This window comes from Pleurodeles waltl, chromosome 4_2 (assembly GCF_031143425.1).
Source record: "Pleurodeles waltl isolate 20211129_DDA chromosome 4_2, aPleWal1.hap1.20221129, whole genome shotgun sequence".
Taxonomy (NCBI): domain Eukaryota; kingdom Metazoa; phylum Chordata; class Amphibia; order Caudata; family Salamandridae; genus Pleurodeles; species Pleurodeles waltl.
In genome coordinates, this window is record NC_090443.1 from 346,470,906 (window position 1) to 346,493,309 (window position 22,404).

Sequence of the window (22,404 nt, forward strand, 5' to 3'; positions counted from 1 at the left end):
CTGACATCTGTCCTGTGACATTTCTGTTGTCATTTGTATCCTGCTGAGGGAGCCTCCATCTGATGACCATTACACTGACTGTTCGATGCATGGAGGCATGACCAGATCACAGTTGGCAAGCATGGCAAATGTTGGCGTATTATAAAAGATACATATACAGTAGCTGTGTTCAATTGTGATTTATTGTGCATATCAAAATACTAAAGGTCAAAATAAAAGTGCATAAATGAAAATGAAGGTGATGAGTGAGGTCATGGTAGATGTATTCCTCAGAGCAGCTACTACACCAGTTGGTTACACAGGTCCAGTGTCTGTATACCATGGGACAATGGAGTTATGTCTCGGAACAGACTGCAGGGTGTCTCAGTGGCACACAGGGGTGACAAATCAGGAGAGGTTCACTTACTGGCAATGGGTTTGGTCTTGGCATCTGCTCCAACCGGATGTCTGGATGGACGTCCACGTTTGCAGGGGGTGTTCTTCAGCTACAGAGGGAGGGGTGTCTGAGGCATGTGGTTCCCCTGGAAGGGCCTCCATTCCACTATATGCCACAGATGTAGATGGGGCAGATGTTACATTGCTAGTGGAAGGTGCCTGATGGTGTATTGATGTCCCTCAGCAACCCTGTATGGTAGCCATGGTGGAATGATGTGCCTGCCACTGCTGCATGACTTCCTGGTGGTATTCCCTCTGCAGCCTTTGATTTTCCCCCAGCATGGTGATTATTTGGCCGATCCTGTCCTGGGAACTTTGGTATGCTCCAGGACTTGGGAGATGGTTTCCTGGTCAGTGGAGTCCCTTTGAGGCCCCATCCTCTGGCCCACATCATCTCTCCACAGCACCCTACCCCCAGGTGCTTGTGCCCCTGCACGGTGTGCCCACTCCCAGGGCTAGAAGGTCCTTCATTGTCAGGGATGTCAAGGTTCGACTCAGGTCCCTGTACTGTGGGGAACACAATTGATTGAACAGTCTTTGGGACACAGGCTTGGGGGCAAATGGTTGCCTGTGATTTGGGTGCATATGATATGGATGGTGAGGGGTGGGGGGTTGATGTGGGCAGGGTGAGGCAGGGAGTCGTTGACTGATGGGCCAGGTTGTTCATCATTTCCAGACATTCAGGCGTGTTGTCCTCACTGGGGCCTTCATCCTGAGGGGGACTGTCAGTTTCAGGTATCCTCTCCTTGGTGGCAATGGCAGGTTTACATGTAGAGGAAGTGAGAAACAGAGTTCAGGTTACAATGTGTGTTTGGTTACCTTTTTGTGAGATGAGCTTTACATGATTCCCTGCAATTACATTGATAGATGCCGCACAGCATACCTTTGTTCTACATACAACTCTGTGACTTGATTTCTATACTCCATGTTGGGAGCTGTCGCACAAGTTTGGTACAGATTGCACTGCAGATGGGATCTGGTTTTGTTTGATAATTGAAATGACCGCTCACCTCTGTTACCTAGTCAATAGTCAGGCTTGGTAGATGTCACATATTAAAGCTGCACAATGCACAATGGTGTACTAGTGAGAACACAGTATGTGAGTATGCAAGGGTAATGGTTCTATATCTAGGTGTTGTGCATGTGCATCGACTCAGCCATCTTACTTTCCGATGCAGGTCAGTTTATTTCTGGTTTGGGATATTTGATCTGTGGCCATTAAGAATGGTCACTCAGCTGTAGCTGTGTTTTGCTTCGTTTGCTATTGTGAGTGTGCCATTGCATTGCTGTTGTTACCATGTACTGGTCCTCATCAGAGCAATCTAGGTGGTGTAGCTAGTACGTTAGTTGTACATTCATTACATGTGATGTGTTGTGCACATTCCAGGTTTTCACAAAAATGGGTTAGTGCATTCTGGGAGTCGTAGTGATATGATTAGCCAGTAGTTAACCTGCCATTGCCAAGTGCTGTGAAAGCAGTTGGGCTGCGTGGAGTGGTGGCATGCAGGTGAGGGGCATTAGGTGATTAGGTGGGAGGTGTAGTGGGACATTTGGTTAGTTAGGAAGTATTTGGGTGGTGAGGAAGCATACAGGAAAGGCCCTCAGGATGCAGTATGTCTATGACCTTCTCCTCCCATGATGTGAACTGTGGGGGAGGAGGTGGGGGCCCACCCCCAAATGTCTGCACTGCAGTCTGGTGTTGTGATGCCATAGAATGCATCTTCCCCTGAGGTCCTTCCACCTCTTCCTGATGTCCTCCCTTGTGCATGGATGGCTGCCGACTGAGTTGGCACAGTTGACTATCATTTTCCAGGCAATCGAGCTGTGGCTCTACCCTGACAATTTCATCCACCATGACCCTCAACTCATCATCAGTGAAACGTGGGTATTTTTGTGGGGACTTGGTAGTGGTTGTGTAGACAGTGTGTGGGGGTGTTGTGAGTGTAAGGGTGCAGTGTTAGGTAATTGGTGAGGTGTGTGTGCTGCGTTGTGAGTGTGAGATGGTTGTCGCAAATTGTGTGTGCTAGTGATGTGTGTATTGTGTTAGTTGTGCTAATGTGGGGTGTGTGCTGAGTGTGATGTGTATGTGTGCCTATTGTGTAATGGTGCTATGTCTATAATATGGCCTACTCTCTGGGTATCTGAATGGTGTTTTGTTGCAAAGGATTGTGGGTTGTGTAGGGGCGTCTTATATAGTGCAGTTAGTAGGTGTGTGGGTGTGTGTTAGGTGTGAGGTATTCAAAGTATCCAATTTGGTGTGGTGTTCTGGCTGATGTGTGTTTTGACCGCGGCGGATGGCACCACCAATGGTTTTCTGCCATGGAAGAACCGCTGTGGTGATTTGTGGCTTGTAATCTGGTGGGTGGATTTTTGTCAGGCTGGCGGTGCTGGTGGTGGGACCGCCTCTTTCCTGCCCTCCAGTGTCCTGGCGGTTTCGGATGTTTGGCTGAATTTTGCTGGTCTTCACAGTGTGACTCTTAGTACAGCGGTCGGATTGATACCAATATGGCAGTATTTTGGCGGCTGCCGCCTTGGCGGTCTTCCCAAAAGACTGTCAAACTTTTAATGAGGCCCTATATGTCTTGTGTCTGTACATGCTCTTTGACACCATGGGACTGACCTTTCGACTTTTAAATTGTACCATTTATAATGTATTCTTCAAATGGGTATTAATTGTAAGTGCAGAGTTGTCTGTTAGGGCATTTTTTGATTTGATACACATTATATATATATTTTCTAGACGTGACTTGGATGAAATGCTTGCTACTTTTGATGGGACGCTTGAAAGATTTTACCAAGGGACTCCACTGTTTAAGATAATGTTGATTTGTACAACATTGTTGCATGTCACTTTCTATGCAGGGTATTTTTATTCACATTTTAATTTTTTCAATTTTTAAACTTTTTCATTTCTCCACTGCTGCACCTTGCATTTACTTTTCTTATATTGAAACTGGTCCAGCCTCATGTCCTATCCACGCATGTTCTAGCTTGTCAGTTATTTTTGCCACGACAAGTTCTGGGATTTGATCCACAAATTATCACTTGTTGAATATATCAACTGCAATTTTGCTCTGCATGCCAGATTCAGTTTCTTTGTTTATTTGGTCTTTTGTTTGGTTATTGTTTCCACAATGCACGATTATAAATCCATATGCATACCTCCCCCTCAGCCTGGAGCTGCTACCAAAGAGATTCACGCATGACTTAGGTTCTTTTGGCAAAAATTATCCTGTATCCCATGGAGTAACCATCTGATATGTAATTCAGTACGTTTGAAATTTCACTGAATTTGTTCACTGGGTGTTCCTTAACCTCAGTTAATTGCCTCAGTTTTTTCACAATAGGAATTGGTAACAAGTTGTATCTATTAAATTCATTTGTCAACAAGATTTCCTGTTTTTCTCATCCTACAGCCTTGAGAAAGCCCCGGGTTTTCAACCATGTAAGGGGCGAAATACGTGTTGGCTGTCTCAAATCAATAATAGGATATGTGGATGAATAAAAATGACTACGACCATGTTTTCGATGTTCTTGAGCACCTGAATGACATTTTCAACTTGAGTGGTCTCACCTATTTTTCTCTAGTATTAGGAATAATTTTGAGGAACAAGTGGTCCAAACCTCATTTGGTGACTTACTGCCCACACTGAATAAGAGTATTATGCGACAGAGGAGGAGTGTTCTACTTAACTATTATATTTGTAGGAACTGTTTTCAGTGTGCTGGTATGCAGCAATATAAACAGCTAATCAGGTGAAAAATAATCACTGTAATGTCCAAGTCGAGGAGCCATTGACTAATTCTCATTAGAACCCTGGTATTTGTCATAAGTATGCAGTGAGAATGGCATTGTGAAAATTCCATTACATTTCTTCCAGCATAAATATTTCTCCTTATTGTGGCTTTCAGTTGACAAATGTGATCCCTACCTTGATCCATGTCCCTGGAGTGGCATCTGAACTTTGCAGAGTACAAGACAATATCTTTACCTTCCTGAGGGGCATCATTACCGAGCATAAAGCGACCTGGAACCCAAACCTGAAAAGGGACTTAATTGATGCCTTCTTGGAGGAAATGGAGAAGGTAAGGGATGTACTCTGACATGGATCTGCTTTACTGGGCTGTTTATTGTGTTTAAGTATACAGAATGCCAACAGTGCTGATTCAGTACTTTTACAATTACTGCAAGCACACCCCTATGCACCACCTATTATCATTTTATCCATTTCTTGACTTCCTCTCTTTGGCATCCATTGCGCAGCAGTCCATCACACTGTTGATTAGCCAGCTTACTGGATCCTGGGACCCCTGTGGTCCACCCTGTGCCATGTGAACTCTTAGATGGTTGCCCTGGTATGCCCACGGGCATCACTGACGATGGCATGCCGTCACTGTATACATATATACAAGCATGAACTTCAAGACAATGTACCTTGTTTTTCAGGTACCTATGATGTGTTTGTTGCTATTGTGTAAGTTGTTTTATCTTATTCTCATGTTCAGGAACACTTAGGCTTAAACACACCTTTAACAAAATGAAGATGATGCAAAGTATCTAGTGTATGCAGTAATGGTTAATCATCCTCTATTTGAGTAAACAGTGTCTGTATCCTTCGGAGTTAAAAACAGTAGCCAAAAGCCAAGCAACATCGAATATTATATTAGTATTGAATTATGTTGTCCCTTACGTGTTTCAGGTTGTTCTAGGCTTATTCCTAGGGTCATAAACATTACCTTGCACAAATACAACCGCATGAGCATAGCATAACATGTTTAGACATGCGCCCTGGTTTTAAGAACAGTGGGCCAGATGTACCAAAAAAGCAATTTGCGACTTGCAAATTGCGAGTCCCTGCGACTCGCAATTTGCAAGTCGCAAATTGCTATGCAGTACGGTGTCTCAGACACCGACTCCAACTCGCAATGGGGTCGCAATGACCCACCTCATGAATATTCATGAGGTGGGTCATTGCGACCCCATTGCGAGTATGGGCACTCGCTAACATGGAGGCCTGCTGACGTCAGCAGGCCTCCATGTTAGCGACCTGCTTGTCAATAAAGCAGTTTTTTTTTTTTGGAAGTGTAGCCCGTTTTCCCTAAGGGAAAACGAGCTGCACTACAAAAAAAAACCGAAACCTTTAGTTTCGGCTTTTTCAGGGCAGGGAGTGGTCCCTTGCACCACTCCCTGCCCTGAAAAAATATTTTGGGGTGCAATCACAAACTGGAAGGGGTCCCATGGGGACCCCTTCCAATTTGCGATTGGGTTACCATCCACTTGAAGTGGATGGTAACTACGATGGGGTCGCAAATGGTATTGCATCCCAATGCGACTTGCAAATAGGAAGGGAACACCCCTTCCTATTTGCGAGTCTGAAATGCATTTTGCGAGTCGGTAACGACTCGCAAAATGCATTTCTGCATTGGGATACGCGTTTTGCGACTCGCAAATGGCAAATTTTGCCGTTTGCGAGTCGCAAAACGTTTGCTACATCTGGCCCAGTATGTTTTATCATGTCTCAGTGTGTCCAACGACGCAATATGATAACTCCATTCTCATAGTGAATGCATGTTATCCTTGCTGTACAACATTTGCATTGCATTTACTGTACTGTTGTGTTCAATGTATTGTGTTTTTCCATGCCTTGTCCGTGTTTATACTGTATTTTAGTTCAATATATAAATGTGTATAGTTGTGTATATATGTGTATGTATATATATATATATATATATATATATATTTGTAAATATATATATATATATATATATATATATATATATAGTCACTTAAAAAAAGCACAAAGGTTTACGGGTACGTTATAGTTAGGCTCACATTTTAAACATACAAAAACATAGAAATGCACCTGTTACAGTTATCTCAAGTAACTATAACTCATGCCCTAAGGTAACTATAACACAGTTCTTTTGTGAAAAAGTATACTGCAAATATTACACTGATATTATCAATTATGTTATCAAAGATGTCATGAGTGCTGGAATTTGTGGGGTAATTAGCAGTGCATGGCAAGGGCACAAGTTATAGTTACTTGAGATAACCCTAACAGGTGAATTGCGACCAAACCCCTATAATCACCTAACTCTGTGTGGCACACATCCTTCGGGTGTGCGTGGCTCCAGTTGGGAGTAGTGCTTGGCCTGCGGCCAGTCCCTGGGCCATCTCTCTATATTCACCCATTCCCTCGTTGCGCACGACCTTTGGTCATGTGTGGCGGGGATTGGCCACAGGGCCTGGCATGCTGCCATTCCCTACGGCCAACCCCGTATAATTACCCAACCCCATTGTCGCGGTGGGGGTTAGCAATAGGGCCTGGCCTGCAGCCAGTCCTTGCGGCCAACCCCCTATAATCACCCAACCCCATTTTGCTCACGGCCTTCGGCTGTGCATGTTGGAGGTTGGCTGTAGGGCCAGGCCTGCGGCCAACCCCCATTATCACCCAACCCTGCGTTGCACATGGCCTTTGGCCATGCGCAACCCAGGGTTGGGTCTCAGCAGCAGTTGACAAGAAAGAACCCTCTCATCTTGGTCACCAAATGAGAGATTGCGCTCAAAAAAGGCAAGGATGCACACACCTCCAACAAGGATCATAGATAACTTTTCAGGGTGGCTGATTAGTACTACACAGAAGTGGATCTTCAATGTGTGCATCTGTTTTGTTTGTATCTGTAAGTGCATGCCGCTGAGATTTAATTTCTGTAAAATGACCAGGTACCAGAATGAATCCTGCCATGTGTATTTATCCAACAAGAGGCCCTCTTTTTGTGAAAATATCCACCCAACTGGAGTAATTTCTACTGGCTAATTAGTAAGTTCCACCTCGATGGATAAATGTATAGTGCATCTCCCACACTACAACTGTGTAAATTACAGCGAGGAAATTTCTCCATTGACCTTGTGTGCTTGTAACTTTGTCAATGTGATTGTTCCTCAAACGGCTTCATTAAATAATTTTCAAGGTGGAACTGCAAATCTGCAGTTCCACCTTGAATTTTTATTTTATTTTTAAATTTGGTGGGACTGCTGGGGGAGCCTTAAGGCCCCCACAGTCCCACCCTGCTCCTGACTCCTGCGGGAGCCAGCAATGCTCCTGCAAGCAGGTAGCTGATTGAAATAGTAGCTCCCTGTTTGCAGGAGCAATGTTTTCATCTGTTTCCCTGAATGCATATTTCTGTGCAGAGAAACAGATAAAAACTCAGCTTTCTGTAAGCTGGAGCTGCTTGACAGCACCCGTTTGCAGAAAGCAGAGTTATGTTTGGTTTTTCTTGGTGGGAGCCCTGGGAAACCCCTGCACCAGGGCAAGGGGGTTAAAATAACAGTACTCTGCCCCCTTTTCTTTCTTTTTTCTTTTTTTTGAGACTCAGCTGAAGCCGAGTCTCAAAACAGCTGCCAAAACTTCCTTGTTGAAGTGTTGGCAGCCAATCAGAGCTGTGCATTTCCCTGCACAAGCTTGTCTTTTTTTTGCGAATACCAAGTGGCCAGAGATATACAAATTTGGATTTTCCTAAATTCTCAAAAACTACTGAACAGAATTACACCCAATAAGCAAGAGCACAATCTGTGTATCAAAAGCTAGCCTTCTGCCAAATCCGTCCAGTGGTTCAGGCTGTAGACGTGTCTAAGGGTTCTGTGGGACTTAACATGGGAAATTCAACTTTTTTTGCCTCCTCTTTTTCATGGCCCGCTTGACGGATCACCCCAAAACTTTCTGTGTGCAACAAGAATGACCGCAACACTTTAAAAAAAAATTTAGTTAAGATTCGTCAAATGGTGTCAAAGATATGGCCAAGTCAAAAAATGCTTTTTTTATGGAAGCATAGTCCTAACTATAACTACCAAGTGGCGACTGCCACTATGATATATATATATATATATATATATATATATATATATATATATATATATATATATATATATATATATATATATATATATATATATATATATATATATATATATATATATATATAGTTAGACTTTTCATCCTTGGCGTGGTCTGCCTTAACTTTTTGTCTCTGTTTCCCAGGTTGTTGATGTGTGCTGGACTCTGATTTTGCTGTTTTTGTTACTCTGGGCACTTTACCTCTGCTAACCAGTGCTAAAGTGCAAGTGCTCCTATACAAAATGTGTATGTAATTGGTTCATCAATGATTGGCATATTTGAATTAACAGTAAGTCCCTAGTATAGTGCACTAGAGGTGCCCAGGGCCTGTAGATCTGTAGATCAAATGCTACTAGTGGGCCTACAGCACTGGTTGTGCCATCCACATTAGTAGCCCTGTAAATATGGCTCAGACCTGCCACTGCAGTGTCTGTGTGTGCAGTTTTAAACTGTAAATTCGACTTGGCGAGTGTACCCACTTGCCAAGCCTAAACCTTCCCTTTTCTTACATGCACGGCACCCTTAAGGTAGGCCCTATGTAGCCCCATGGGCAGGGTACAGTGTATGGTTAAGGTAGGACATATAGTAACGTGTTTCATATGTCCTGACAGTGAAATATTGCTAAATTCATTTTTCACTGTTGCAAGGCCTGTCGCTCTCATAGGTTAACATGGGGGCTACCTTTAAATATGATTAAAGTGTAGATTCCCTTTGGGAGTGGATAGACATTTGGAGTTTGGGGTCTCTGAACTCGCAATTTAAAAATACATCTTTTAGTAAAGTTGATTTTAAGATTGTGTGTTTGAAAATGCCACTTTTAGAAAGTAAGCATTTTCTTGCTTAAACCCTTTCTGTGACTCTGCCTGTTTGTGGATTCCCTGTCTGGGTCAGTTTGACCGTTGGGCTGGTTGCACCTCTCACTAGACTGTGACACAAAGGGAGCTGGGATGTAGTCTGCATTTCCTGATGAGCCATCTGTGCTAGGAGGGAGGGAAGGAGTGGTCACTCACACCTGAAAGGGCTGTGCCTGCCCTCACACAATGCAGTCTCCAACCCCCTGGTGTGTGTCTGGGCCTGGGCTGGGCAAGGCAGGATTTCACAATCAAGAGAGACTTTCCTTTGAAGTAAGCCTACTTCAAAGGGCAAAATGGGTAGAAGAAGGGCACCCAAAACCACAGACTTCAGAACACTTCTGGAAACCAAGAGGAACCTCTGCCTGGAGAAGAGCTGAGGAAGAATAGCTGCCCTGCCTGTGACTGTGCTCTGAGGAGCTATCCTGCAGTTGCTGTTTCTGTCTGTGCTAGAGGACAAAGACTGGACTTTGTGTTGCCTTCCTTCTTGTGAAGATCTCCAACGGCTTGATTTAGAGCTTGCCTCCTTTTGTTTGAAGACTCAGGGACAGCAAAGACTTCTCTCTGCCAGCATCTGGAGCCTCTGGAGAGACTCCTACTCTGCCAAGTCGTGCCCATCGAGGTCCTGGGACCCTGAGAAGAGAAGCTGGCAGCCCAAGAGTGAGAAATCCACGCACAGACGCTGTGCGGGGAAAAGATCGACGCAACTCCGATCTGCAACTGAAAAATCAGCTTGCCGCTGGCTTCACGGCTGAAAATCGGCGCTCGCCTGCAACGCGACCGGACTGGAGCCCGCGGCTGGAGAAACGACACACAGCATCCTGACGGAGGCTGGTGAGATAGCAACCCGCGCTGTGTGGTTTTCGGACCATCGTGCGGCTGAATTTCTGATGCAAACACCGCTGGGCATGTAAAGACAACGCAAGGCCTGCCCGGACCCGAGAGTGCTGACTGGATCGACGCATCGCTCTCCTGCTGAGAGAAGAAACGACGCACGCCGACCCGACTAAGGGGAAAACAATGCAATGTCTCGCTCGTGAGTGAAATCTCCGCTTCGCAAGCCCTTTTTGATGCACACTCGCCCGTGCTGGGTTATTTTTGACGAACCCAAGGTACATTTTCACGCTAACAGCGTTAGCGTTGTGTTTAAAATTACCTGAAGACTCTTTTTGTATTTTTAGTGATAACTTGGGTATTGTGGATTTTTGACGTTTTGGTCTTGTTTTGTTTAGATGAATATTTTCTATTTTTCTAAACTTTTGTTGTGTCATTTTGTAGTGTTTTCATTAAGTTACTGTGTGTGTTGGTACCAATACTTTACACCTAGCACTCTGAAGTTAAGCCTACTGCTCATGCCAGGCTACCAAGGGGGAGAGCGGGGGTTAGCTGAGGGTGATTCTCTTTTACCCTGACTAGAGTGAGGGTCCTTGCTTGGACAGGGGGTAACCTGACTGCCAACCAAAGACCCCATTTCTAACATACATATGGGTCTTGTTGTGCATGTAAAGTTTCAGGGTGATTTATATAGCAAAGGCAGTAACGAAGGGGGGTAAAAAAGTGTGTTTCCCATTTTAATTCCCATGGAGATTTTAGACATGACTACAGCCCAAAACGCTGGATGGAATCAAACCAACTGTGGCACAAAGGTAGCTCTTTGTCCAGAGAGTGCCCTTTTTCTTATTGGGTGTAAATCCGTTCAGTAGTTTAACCCCTTCGCTGGCAGGCCTTCCCCCGCCCCCCCCCCCCCCCCCCCCCACCTCCCCTCCCCAGGTGCCAGGACTTTTTGGGGCTATTTGGGGCAGTTTGCGCTTAGGCCCTCATAACTTTTTGTCCACATAAGTTAACCACGCCAAATTTGCGTCCCTTTTTTCCAACATGCTAGGGATTCTAGAGGTACCCAGAGTTTGTGGGTTCCCCTGGAGGAGACCAACAAATTAGCCAAAATACAGCGAAAATTAGAAAAAAGGGCTGCAGAAGAAGGCTTGTGTTTTTTTCCCCTGAAAATTGCATCAACAAAGGGTTTGTGGTGCTAAAATCTCCATCTTCCCAGCTTTCAGGAACAGGCAGGAATCAAAAAATCGCATTTTTCAACACATTTTTGGCATTTTACTAGCACATTCCCCATTTTTACTATTTTTTGTGCTTTTAGTCTCCTTCCAGTTAGTGACAAAAATTGGTGTGAAACCAATGCTAGATCCCGGAAAGCTAAACATTTCTGAAAAGCAGACAAAATTATGAATTCACCAAGGGGTCATTTGTGTAGATCCTACAAGGTTTTCTTACAGAAAATAACAGCTGAAAAAAAATAAATTGAAATTGAGATGAAAAAATAACAGCCATTTTTCTCCATGTCTTACTCTGTAACTTTTTCCTGCCAGATTTTCAAAAGCAATATACTGTTAAGTCTGCTGGACTCTTCTGGTTGCAGGGATATAGAGGGTTTGTAGGTTCATCAAGGACCCTAGGTACCCAGAACCAATAAATGAACTGCACCTTGCAATGGGTTTTCATTGTATACCGGGTATGCAGCAATTAATTTGGTGAAATAGAAAGAGTGAAAAATAGGTATCAAGGAAACCTTTTGAAATGGGCACTAAATAAGGTGTTGAGAAGCAGTGGTTATTTGCACATCTCTGAATTCCAGGGTCCCCATACTAGCAAGTGAATTACAGGGCATTTCTCAAACAGATGTCTTTTTTACACACTGTCTTACATTCGGAAGGAACAAATGTAGAGAAACACAAGGGGCAATAACACCTGTTCTTCTATTCTGTGTTCCACCAGGTCCCCTACTAAAAATGGTACCTCACATGTGTGGGTAGACCTAATACCTGCGACAGGAAATGCAACATGAACACATCACATTTTCCCAAAGAAAACAGACCTGTTTTTTGCGAGGTGCTTAGTCTGTGGATTTTGGCCTCAAGCTCATCCGGCACCTAGGAAAAACTCCCAAACCTGAACATTTCTAAAAACTAGACACCTAGGAGAATTCAGAATGAGGTGACTTGTGGTCCTTTTACCAGGTTCTGTTACACAGAATTCTTTGCAAAATCTCAACATTTGGCATAAAAAACGTTTTTCCTCACATTTTGGTGATGGAAAGTTGTGGAATCTAAGAGGAGACACAATTTTCTTCCACCCAGCGTTCCCCTAAGCCTCCCAATAAAATGGTACTTCACTTGTGTGGGTAGGCCTAGTGCCCGCGACAGGAAATACCCCAAAACACAACATGGACGCATCACATTTCCCAAAGAAAACAAACCTGTTTTTTGCAAAGTGCCTAGCTGTGGATTTTGGCCTCTTGCTCAGCCAGCACTTAGGAAAACCTACCGTTTTTTAAAACTAGACACCTAGGGGAGTCCAAGATGGGGTGGCTTGTGGAGCTCTCTCCAGGTCCTTTTCAAACCTCAACATTTGGCAAAAAAAACACTTTTTCATCACATTTCGATGATAGAAAGTTCTGGAATCTAAGAGGAGCACACATTTCTTCCACCCAGTGTTCCCCCAAGTCTCCCGATACATATGGTACCTCACTTGTGTGGGTAGGCCTGGTGCCCGTGAAAGGAAATGCCTCCAAACACTATGTAAACACATCAAAATGATCAAATACAAAACTACCTGTTTTTGTGTGGGGGGGCACCTGCGTTTTTGGTCCTTGGCTCAGCAGCCATATAGGGAAAACTACCAAACCTAAACATTTCTGAAAACTAGACCCCCGAGGGAGTCCAGGGAGGTGTGACTTGCGTGGATCCCCGTGTTTTCTTACCCAGAATCCTCAGCAAACCTCAAATTTAGCTACAAAAAAATCTCATTTTTCCCACTTTTGTGTGTGGGATCACCGCACCAGGACAAATGTCCTACCACCCAATGTTACCCTCAGTCTCCCGGTAAAAACGGTACCTCACTTGTGTAGGTTGGCCAAGTGCCTGTGACAGGGAAGAGCCAAAACCACGTCGAAATTGAGGGGGAACCAAAGCGGGTTCAAAAGGGCAGACTGAAAAAAAAATCATTTTTAGGCTGACAAGTGGGGCAGAATTTTTATTGGTATAGCAAAGCATTTCTCTCCATTCGCGCTGGAAGCCATTCTCGCAGCGCGGTGAGGTCGGCCTCTGATGAGGTCAGCACACAATTGCACGCTGATGTCATCAGACATCACTGGAGGGGCTTGGGGGGCCAGGGGTGGAAGGGTAAGTGATTCCCCTTCCATCCGTGCACATGGGATGAGGGAGGGAGGTTCATGGGCCCGCTCCCCCCCATGAGCAAGTCCATGGACGTAACGGTTACGTCCTTGGCGCCTCAGCGCCGCAGTCAAGGACATAACCATTACGTCCATGGTGGGGAAGGGGTTGAGAGATATTAAAGGGAAACCAAATTTGTATAGCTGGGCTGAGCCTAAGTACAGATCTCATGGTGAGATCTGATTGGCTGTCAGCACTTCAACCAGAAAGTGATGGCAGCGATCTTGGGACCAATGCACATGATAACACCCCATTGAAATGCATTGTAGTGAATGGCAGGTTTTGAAGGTCACAAAAAGGAGAACAAATGAAGGGTGATAACAAATGTTGGCTACAATATCAATTCTTTTTTGATGGTACCACACAAATTTTGGAAATTGTGGTGTGTTCTACGTTGATTTTACCCCGCTGGGATTTCATGAATCATGTTTGAGAGAAAACTGTTTTCTCTTGATTTTCCCACAGAGGTTATGGAAGCTGCTTCAGGAGCTAAAATGAGAGTATATGTTCTGTAAATTCACACTATCTTTCTCAGCCGTATCAGAATGAAGACTGGCTTTCTCAGTAAAACATGTACTTCCCACAGGAGCAGCCTGTGAGCTGATTCCCCTGTGTTCTACTGCAGCCTCCCAGAGTGTTCTAAAGAACAACTAGATCACTAACAGTCTTACTTATGGCAAACGTGTGGCACACCTGAAGCCATCTTGATTGAATACAATTGGTAAACCTTAAAACATTTACTTTAGAAAGGAACAAAATGAGAGGGTTCATTTTATCATAGAAATTATAGTTAGTGCTATAGAAAAAAATGACACGTTTTAAGTGAGTTCTGAAAATTCTTCCAGTTTTACTTCCAGCAGGAGCCTGGAGCCAGCAGGAGTCAGATTATTCCCTTGAGTTCTACGACAGCCTCTCAGAAGAACAACTAGAGTGCTAACAGTCTTACTTATAGCAAAAGTGGGGCACACCCGAAGCCACCTTGATGGAATCAAACTGGAAAAACTTAAAACATTTAATTTAGAAAGGAACAAAATGAGGGGGGTCATTTTGTCATATAAATAATGGTTAGTATTGTAGAAAGAAATATTAGCATATGTTTTAAGTGAGTTCTCAAATATCTTTCTCTTCTGTTCCATTAAAACATTCTGACATGAAGACTGAAACATGCACTTTCCACACCAGCAGCAGACTGGCAGTTAACTCCCGGTAATCAGCAGCTTACAGTGTTCTAATGAGCAACTAGAGTGCGAACATTCTGAATTTTTGTCAAAAGTGTGACACGTCTGAATGCCATCTTGATGGAATCAAAGTGGAAAACCGAAAGCATTTTCTACTGAGGATGTATTGCACTAAATAAGTAGATTAGAGAGCCAGGCCCTACATCCAACCCCGCACCATTCATTGGGATGGGCAGCTTATTTAATGTTTAAAAAAAAAAACTAGAAATTCACTGAAAAAACAAAGGTTACAGTGACATTATAGTCAGGAAATAGAATTTAAAAAACAAACCTTAGAAATTTACTAAAAAAACTAAAGGTTACAGTGACATTATAGTTAGGTTCAGTTTTTACATGCACAAAACCATTGAAATTCCTCTCTTGTAGTTAGGGTTACTTCAAGTAACTATAACTCGTGCCCTCGCCATGCACTGCTAATTACCTGAGATATTACATTACTCATTACATCTTCTTTGACATTATTGATGATATCACTGTACCATTTGCAGTAAAATTATTGATGAGAAAACTGTGCATGGCAAGGATGCAAGTTATAGTTACCTTAGAGCACGAGCTATAGTTATTGGAAATAACTATAACTTGGATAACGTAAAATCAGAACCTAACTATTACATCCCTGTAACCTTTGTTTCTTTTAGAGAATTTCTAAGGTTTTTTAAATTCTATCTCCTAACTATAACGTCCCTGTAACTTTTGGTTTATTCAGTGATATATACACACACACACACATATATGCAAAACTATTTAAATAAATGTAAAAAAGTATTGTGAACACACAAACTTCAGCAGGACAGCTATACTTCATTGGATCTTTGACAGTAGTATTGCACTGCATTTAGACAGCAAACACATCCTCGTTTGAATTATGCCTTGGACTTCTCCCACATGACTACCCAGAGAGCAAAGTATATTTGTGCCACTCGCCACTTTCTGTTGCACACTGTATACCTTTGCTTCTCATCATTAGAGACCTTGCTCTCCCTTTCATTTACACATTTATAGCCACTATCGTCAATTTTGAGGGACCCAACCTGACAAACCCATGGTTCAAAGCAATCAATAGGTTCTTTAAACACATGTGGAGTATGAAATTAGAGATTAGACCAGGACAGCTGAAATCGATACATATGCCAACCATGCATCTTGAGGCCCTACAGTACTACTGGACAGCATGGGGAAATTAAATGGCTCACTTGTAAACACTCAGAAATCCTCGCATCTCTCGTTCATTTTGTAGGAAAGTGGTAGAGTCCACTAGGAATTACCTGAATACATCTCAAAGCAAACAAGATACATTGAAGCTGGAACTTACTGAAAATAATAACACCCTCTGAGATGCACAAACTAGTTTCAGCCATTGGAGAGACAGAAACTACATCTATTCTGGTATGTTATGGATGAATTTGGAACACATGCCAGTTCAAACAGAGCGACCACTTAATTCTCGTTACACCCCTCTCTTGCATTTGAAACAGTCTGTCACTCAGAATGGGGATAGTCACAAAATGCTTTTGCTGTGATTTACTTCTTTTTGTGTAACCAGAGTCACATCACCTCCCTATCAACATACAACTCATCTCGATAAAGGAACGTACAACACCATCTATTGCTAAATAGAAGTTTCTCCTATTACCCTCTTACCTTTGCATTAGTAGGTTCTTTTGTTTTTCGGATGTCACTTTGTATAATGCTGGCTGCTTGCAACACCCTCCCTTGGAATATAGGATCAGTGCTTAATAGGTGAGCCTGAGAGTAACGGGTGTGGATAGAAGGAGACTCTACAGTTGGGTCCTTCCCTTTCCTAGATACATTCCTGAAAACAACATGAAGTAGTAAATACAATTTAGGATACGTAAATTGTGTAGTAGAAGTCACAGCCTACCTTCTTTCACAAGGTACCAGTGGCTCTGGTAGCAGAGATCATTTTGACTTTGTAGTAAGTATCACAGTTTGCTGAAGGGCAGAGTCTAACAGTTGTCTGGTTGTCTTGAGCTAAAAGGCAGGAGTGTAAAAGTGTCTGTGTTTGCTGTGTGGCCACCAAGCTGCGAACCAAGAGAACTTGGCCCAACAAGGTCTTCGGACTTGCTTGTGAGTATATGAAATACATGGAGTGAGCAGGGTACACACCCTGTCTATATTTTACTAGGACCTCTGTTTGAAATGATTGTCAGCAAAAAGCCAAAATTCCTAGCTCAGCTAACATTAGCACATCATTTGCAATATTGTGCTCACTGTTACTGATTCTCTCTGTCATCTATATCGAATCAATATTTGCAACAATACTACTTGATGATGCTCTGTCTTTGTTAACACCCTTCCAGACGAAAGAGGACCCCAATAGCGCCTTCTGTGAAATCAATCTCCTCATGACAGTGAATGACTTGTTCTCAGCGGGCACAGAGACCACTTCCACAACTCTCCGCTTTGGGCTGCTGTATATGATGCTGTACCCAGACGTTCAAAGTAAGTGTCAACTTTGTTTTCTAATATTATTGGTTCGGAAGGAGTAAATGATATTAGTGCATGTCAGGGATCCATCTCTCCTCTTGCAAAATAACAAAGACTTCAGTGTTCCATCACTAGGAATGATTAACAGTAAAAATGCTAGAAAATAAACAGACACACTGCCAAGTGATACTAGGATTTGAACTTTCATCCTACTGAGTGACAGCACAAGACCTTGACCATTAGGCCAGAAGGGACTCTGTTCTGCTTTGCATTCAAACGTAACTATAATATTTTTATTAAACATCCTGCTAGTCTGACTCATTGAAGTCATTGGAGAGACCATTGCAATAACAATCTCCCTCTCTCTTCCATTCCTTTATGGGATGGAAGAGAGCATAGAGTGACAGGACTGCGGGGGGAGCTTGAAGGTGCCAGCAGTCCTAGCTGGCTTCTCACCTCCTGCGGGATCTGGCATTGCTCCCACAAGCAGGGAGCTGCTTTAAATCAGAGCTCCCTGCTTGCTAGAACAATGTTTTCATCCAGGGAAACAGATGAAAAGTGAGGGTCTAGACAGCAAAGCAGTCCTTCCAGGTGCAGCAAACCAGTCTTGTGGAGTAAACAGCAGGTCATAGTAGCAGGCGCTCCACTGAGAGTGCTGCCACAGTTCCAGAAAGTGAACTGAAGAGTGGGTCTGAGGGCCCTATTTTTATACCTGGTGCCTTCTTTAAAGATGGGCGAAGTTTCTAGAGGTTTCTCTTTGAAGAGCTTGGAATTTCTTGACTCCTCTTCCCTGGCTGTTAGCTGGCTGAAGAGACAATGTGGAGGTGAAAAGCCCTTTGTGTGAAGGCAAAGCATAGCCTATTCAGTTGCAAGTGTGGCTGTGTCCAGCTTCACCCCTACATCCAGCCAGCAGGTGGCCCATTCAGGCACATCCAACCCCTCTATTGTGTGACTGTCTGGGAGGAATTCACAAAGTTTAACTGTCAGTTACACCGGCCATGTGACCTAAGGGAGCTTGCTGGGACCAAATGGCTAAAGGTAGGAAAATGCCAATTTTTAAAGTGGCCTTTTCAAAATTGTAAATCAAAATCTGACTTTAGATTTAAAGAGGATTTTTAAATACAATTTCATAGCTACCAAACATGAAATGCTTATATGTTCCCAATCAAACATTGGCACTTATTAAATGTAATAAGGCAACCCAATGGTATCCTATTGTCCAGGTAGGCCTCACAGTAGTGAAAAAACGAAGTTGGGAGCTTTTTCGCTACCTGGACATGTAAAACTTAAAAGTAAAGCCCAAGCTTTTAATTACAATGCACCCAACCCTATGGTCTACCTAGGACCTACCTTTGGGGTAACCGATATGCAATAAAAGGGAAGTGTAAGGTTTGACAAGGGGGTCATATAGCTAAGTCGAATTACATTTTAAAACTGCTTTCAGGCTACAATGACAGGCTTGGGACAGGTTTTAAGGGGTTACCTAAGTTGGTGGCACAACATGTGGTGCAGGCCTACTAGTAGCATTTAATGTACAGGCCCCGGGAATATGGTGTACTGCTCTACAAAGTTAAATATGGCAATCAGGTGTAAACCAATTTTACTTTGTTTAGAGGACTGAACACAAGCACTGTAGCACAGGTTAGCAGTGGTAAAATGCACATACTCCTAGGACCAACAAAAATGAATTTCATCAGAAAAATGAAGGGGAAAAGGCAAAATGTTTAGAGGGACCCTGCAGATAGAGCTCAGTGTAGCAACCACAAACACTAGTCCCTGGCAGTCAACAGAGAAACCTTAATCGGTGACAAATACTATTGTCTCAGGGTGTAGTCAGTTAAACCCAGCCTGCTCATACCCTCCTGAAATGATACATTATGGTTTCTTTTTTCAAAGTTTCAAAGAGCCCAATAATCGGTTATGGGAATACATTTACTATCTCAGGTTACAATACCCAGAAAAGTGAATTACGCATCACCCTGGCTGAAAATGGGAAGGGCATTATCCAATTGTTGAATATTAACCAATACATCTTTACTGCATTTTTATAACATAATGGCCCTATAACCTTCTACCATGGCTAGAGATACTAACACTAATACCACACGTATCATCTCCCTGCTGACTGCACTACTAGGTATCTTCCTCATCTGCCATGTATGGCATCGTTGGCGTGGTTCTCCCAACTTTCTGCCTGCAAACCTCCTGTTTCTGCTGACTTCATTTTTGCTGGCCTTAGGATTCTTCACACTTTACCCCTGCTAATCAGTGCTAAAGTGCTTGTGCTCCCCAAGTGTCATATTTAGTTTACTTATAAGTCCTTATTAATGTGCACTACAGGTGCCCAGGGAATATAAATTAAATGTTACTAGTGGGCCTGCAGCACTGATTTTGCCACCAACTCAAGTAGCCCTTGAAATATATTTGAGGCCTGCCATTGTGGAGCCTGTGTGTGCAGTTTTAAACTGACATGTCAATCTGGCAAAGTCAACATTTTGCCAGACCCAAACCTTCCTTTTTGATACATATGTAACTCCTAATGTAGGTTATAGACAGCCCCAAAGGTAGGGTACAGTGTACTTTAAAGGTGGGACATGTACTTTTACGATTTACATGTACTCATAGTGAAAAACTTGCAAAGTCCTTTTTCACTACTGCAAGGCCTATCTCTCCCATAGGTTAACATTTTGATTTCTTGAATTATAAGTGTAATTCACAATCTGGAAGAGATACATTTTTCAAGTTTGATGTCTCAGGAATCACAATTTAAAATCAAAACTTACAGTGGGCATATTTTAAATTGTAATTCTGAAAATGCCACTTCTAGAAAGTTGGCATTTTCTTACTTTAGCCATTTGGTACCTGCTGCCTGTCTCTGACCACATGATTGGTGGGGGGTGATAGCTGGGGTTTGTGTATTCCTTCTAGCAGTCACGCACAATAGGAGCTTAGGTGTGACCTGATGGGCCTTGGTGGGCTATCCTCGGCACGATGGGAGGGAGGAGCTGGGCACAGCCTCACATACAGCTAAATATGCTGTCCTGTCCAAACACAAAGTGCTGTATAACTTCCTTTAGTATGTCTGGAGCCAGGCCAGAAAGGGTGGGGGCTCAGTGCACCTCAAAGGTATGTTTTTGAAGTCTCCCTCACTTCATAGGCCCAACTGGGTATATGTACTGGACCTCTGACACCACCACTGCAGTACACTTCTGGATCTGTGGATACACTGTCAGGAAGAAAGACTGATGTGCTCCTGAAGGCCTGCCACTCTGTTGGACTGTTGTTTGCTGGACTCCTGCTTTGCTGTGCTGACCTGTGCCTGCTGCCCTCTTGCAAGGGAGTGAAAAGGACCGGACCTACATCTCTCCAACCGAGAGTGACTTCAAGGGCTAGCCAGATAGCCTCCTGATCTGGAGTCTCAGGGACATGAAAGACTTCCAACCAACCTACTTCTGCACCTGGACTCTGCCATCTGTGAGTCTGCCCTTCCAAGTGGTGCCACCCAAGTCCTGGACCTTTGGATGTGAGGTCTAAGGTCCTTGCTCTTGCAGAACCAATGCATCCGCTGTCAACCTAACATATCACCACTGCTGCGTGGATCGGAACGGATGCACTGCTCCTCTTGCGTTAATTGAAACCAGTGCATCGCTCCTGTTGTGTGGATCAGAGCCAGTGCATTGCTCCTGCTGCGTGGATCAAAACCAGTGTGTAGCTGCTGTTGCAGGGATATACCTGGTGCATCACCCCGGATCTGCCGCATTTCAGAACCAATGTATCACCACCGCTGAGTGGAGAAAATTTGCGCACTTCCTCTACAGCATGGGGAGAATCAATGCATCTCCTGTGGCGTATAGCTTCTGCTGCACCCTGCATCTTCAATGTTGATGCAACCAGGATTAAGGTACTTTTGTTCAGCGGACCTCACTAGCTCCTTGTATCCGGCCCACACTACATCACGGTCGGCCTGATTTTTTTTTACTTTATCCCTGTCTGGTGTGACCAGCTATCCTTGATTGGCACTTATTGTTTCTAAGTGCTATTTTACAGTTTAACCTCTAAATACTATGTTTTATTTTTCTAACCAGGTGTGGTATCTTTTTTGTGTGGTGGTTCCATTGTTTTACTGTTTGAAGTGTTGCACAAATACTTCACACATTTCCTCGTAAGTTAAGCCTGACTGCACTGTGCCAAGCTATCAAAGGTTAAGCATAGGTTAATTTACAGCGTGTTTGTGACTCACCCTGTCTAGGATTGTGCTTCCTGCTTGATCACGGTGCATACCTCTGTCAACCAGAAACCTAACTTCTAACACCTCCATTGCCCCATTATCATCTACACACTTCTTGGGAACTGAAGCCTGTCAACATATTGCCAACTTAAATCAAGGAAATTAGGACCAAAACCAGGAATAAAGTTACTCCCACACAGACTGAAATCATGTCAAGTACCACATGCACAGCCCTCTCAATACCCACCAACTTTCCCACCCCACCATACAATCTCCTTTTATCAACATAACTTCTTCTGGTCCAGTTAGGGGCTGGAGCTAGCTGTCACGCCAGGAGCGGCGCTTTGTGTGGGCTCCCTGCAGGCTTGTGACCCCCTGCCTTTTTAGGCCCTCTCACTCTGCAATTGGCAGAGTCTGCCTGATTCGGGGTCCCGGACTGCTGAAGCCCTGGTGGTAATCACAGGCAGTGGAGCAGGCGAAGGAGACCTGGGGTGTTCTCAGTTGCCAAGCACTGCATGGGTGGCTTCCTGGTGATGGCAAGATGTTGGCTCCATAATGGAGAAGCAGAGGCTGCAGCATTTGCTGTTCCTGCACCTGCAGCAGTCTGTGGTCGTTCGGCAGGGTCGGCCAGGGCACCCTCTGCAGGGGTGGTTCTTCCCCCCCCAAACCTGGTCAAGGAGAGCTGGGCCAACACACATTGGACCTCCAACTGGGGAGGCAGGGCTCCCCCGGCATGATTCCATTGGCTGATAATGTGAGAGACGAGTGAATTGTGGCAGCCAAGGACTGGGAGTACCCCTGGACCACTCTGCAGTAAATGTTGCCATTAGTGGCTACCCTGGCTTGCTGTGGCTCTACTGGTCAAACCTGTGGAATTCAGTGGCCCTTGAAGTGGCCCTACAGCAGTACTGAGTAGCCCTGTAGTTGGCAATTACTGAAATCATTGGGGGACTCAGGGTCCCCCATCATTTAGAGGCTGATTCTTTACCTTACTTGTGGACTGTTGGGGCTCTTTAAGCACTCCCTCTGGAGTGGGTTTTGGTGAACTTCACCCTACCTCTGAGG

At 44.0% G+C, this 22,404-nt stretch overlaps 1 protein-coding gene across 2 annotated transcripts in view; it reads left to right on the forward strand.

Moving 5' to 3' along the window:
* LOC138292691 (cytochrome P450 2D17-like) overlaps window positions 1-22,404 on the forward strand; it is a 327,621-nt gene that overhangs the window by 234,870 nt on the left and 70,347 nt on the right. For both annotated transcript variants that reach the window (XM_069231413.1, XM_069231414.1), the window contains exons 5-6: window positions 4,348-4,521; window positions 16,985-17,126. In XM_069231413.1, the coding sequence (XP_069087514.1) occupies window positions 4,348-4,521; window positions 16,985-17,126 (316 nt within the window). The remainder of the gene's footprint in view (window positions 1-4,347; window positions 4,522-16,984; window positions 17,127-22,404) is intronic.